This window comes from Tachysurus fulvidraco, chromosome 1 (assembly GCF_022655615.1).
Source record: "Tachysurus fulvidraco isolate hzauxx_2018 chromosome 1, HZAU_PFXX_2.0, whole genome shotgun sequence".
NCBI classification, from domain to species: Eukaryota; Metazoa; Chordata; class Actinopteri; order Siluriformes; family Bagridae; genus Tachysurus; species Tachysurus fulvidraco.
This window is the reverse complement of record NC_062518.1, coordinates 2,532,414-2,534,913: the sequence shown is the minus strand read 5'-3', so window position 1 is coordinate 2,534,913 and position 2,500 is coordinate 2,532,414. Positions and strand designations below refer to the sequence as shown.

The 2,500-nt window shown below is 44.1% G+C and overlaps 1 protein-coding gene across 1 annotated transcript in view; it reads right to left on the bottom strand.

Annotated features, from left to right (window-relative positions):
* Positions 1-2,500, bottom strand: part of igdcc4 (immunoglobulin superfamily, DCC subclass, member 4) — a 30,051-nt gene that overhangs the window by 9,330 nt on the left and 18,221 nt on the right. Inside the window, exon 14 of the mRNA XM_047821699.1 lies at positions 1,672-1,894. Within this exon, the coding sequence (XP_047677655.1) occupies positions 1,672-1,894 (223 nt within the window). The remainder of the gene's footprint in view (positions 1-1,671; positions 1,895-2,500) is intronic.

Below are 2,500 nucleotides of genomic sequence, written 5' to 3'. Positions count from 1 at the left end.
ACACTAAGAACAAAAAGAGCATGAAGAACACGAAGAACATGAAGAACAAAAAGAGCATGAAGAACACGAAGAACACGAAGAACATGAAGAACACTAAGAACAAAAAGAACATGAAGAACACGAAGAAGATGAAGAACAAAAAGAGCATGAAGAACACGAAGAACATGAAGAACATAAGAACATGAAGAACAAAAAGAGCATGGAGAACACGAAGAACATGAAGAACATAAGAACATGAAGAACAAAAAGAGCATGGAGAACACGAAGAACATGAAGAAATAAAGAAACATTTAGAACAAAAAGAGCATGAAGAATGATTTTAGATGATTTTGTATCGCCTCCAGTGTTTATTCTCTCTGTTGGATTCACTTCCTGTCGAGTCGATTCAGAAGGGAATCACTTTCTTGCTGGAATTCAGTCGGATGCTGAACGAGATCGCCTCGGGGTTCAGTTCAAACACACAAAATGCTTCATGTGTCAAAGCTCCATTAGAGCTGACCAATTAAGAGTGAGTCTCTCACATCAAAGCATTTTACACTGCACGTTACGGCTTGTTGCTTAGCAACAGACACCCAATGAGAACCCGAACAGCTCTTCGGCCTCGTATCAGGTGAAAACCAGGACGTCGCTGAACAACACCGAACAAAAACGGCTCGGTAGATAGAGTCAGGAGACAAAACACTGAACATCACAGAAGTGTGCAGCGTAGTGAGGGGGAAATACGGCAACAGAGGAAGTTAGATATCGATGAACGAACGGCTGATCGAATACGAGACCGACTTAAAAAGAGCAAAACTGATGAGAAAGCTGTGAAAGATAACAGAAGCTGCTCGGGTGCAGAAGAACAGACCTGAACTTTTATTACTCACTGATGTGAAAGCGTGAGACGAGCCGTTATTTATAGAGGTCACATGCTGGATTTATCCAATCAGGGTTGTTGATACACGAATATGCAAATTAGTAGAAGGTGAAGGCGGGGTTTAGGAATGTACAGTGTGAAACATGGTCAGATTCTGAACAACCGGGATTCAGTGTTAACCCGGGTGAAGTAGGAGCAGTGTGAAAGCTCTAACTACACAAACCCAGGATTCAGTGTTAACCCAGGTGAAGTAGGAGCAGTGTGAAAGCTCTAACTACACAAACCCAGGATTCAGTGTTAACCCGGGTGAAGTAGGAACAGTGTGAAAGCTCTAACTACACAAACCCAGGATTCACTGTGAAAGATCTAACTACACAAACCCAGGATTCAGTGTTAACCCGGGTGAAGTAGGAGCAGTGTGAAAGCTCTAACTACACAAACCCAGGATTCAGTGTTAACCCGGGTGAAGTAGGAGCAGTGTGAAACGTCTAACTACACAAACCCAGGATTCTGTGTTAACCCGGGTGAAGTAGGAGCAGTGTGAAACCTCTAACTACACAAACCCAGGATTCTGTGTTAACCCGGGTGAAGTAGGAGCAGTGTGAAACCTCTAACTACACAAACCCAGGATTCACTGTGAAAGCTCTAACTACACAAACCCAGGATTCTGTGTTAACCCAGGTGAAGGAGGAACAGTGTGAAACCTCTAACTACACAAACCCAGAGGATCACAGAGGATTATTTCATGTGTAAAAGGCCCTTGTTGTGTGCTCATGGTTCCTTAACAGCATGAACTCACAGACAGACCTCACCTTCAGATCTGTCAGTGCGTCATAAGCTCCCCCGACACTACCCATGAGACTTTGCTGCTCCATAGGTTGAGTCAGGGGCAGAACAGGATCCTGGACTCCGGGTGGCATTAGAGTCTCCAGTTCATGGCAATCTGTGCAGTTCGGTATGACAGCGGGTGCAGGATGGGCGCTCCTGCGGCACTGCGGGTGCAACAGACTGGGCTCCAACCCTCCTGGGGCGTCACTGTGGGATAGAAAGAAAGACGGACGCCGTGTTTACAGCCAGCTCCAATTTACAAAAACGTTAATTAGAGGGGCAACAAGAAGAGGTTCGTCTGCATCGTATACTTGACTTGACTATTTAAACATCTCGCATTCTGAGAGGTGGAACAATCGTAATCAACCCCCAACCAGGAGACTCGGCGTCGAGACGTTCTCATGGGTGACTATGCAAAGTTATGCAAAATCGATGCGATTTAAAAGGTCAGATTCAGACTTATGCAAATGTTTTGTCTCATACATATTCAAAACTTACATTTATGGGGCTAAAGTTTGACACAATAAAATGTTTTTCCCCCAAAGCTTAAATAAATCAGTTTTTTTGATTTGATCAAATTATAAGAAATTCTAACCTGCTGTAACGCCATGACCCGGTTAAAGATATCGACGCGAGTCCGAACAGTTCCGATTTCCTGTTTAAACCTCCCGATTAATCGGAAAGAGGAAAAATAAGAACAGGAGAGAACTCTAACGATCCTGAATACAGTGTGCTTTCTATCGCTTCTCAGAGAAAAACCACAGGCACTTCCTGTATAGAGCAACGGCTCATCGACACGGCGTTCATGCTGCA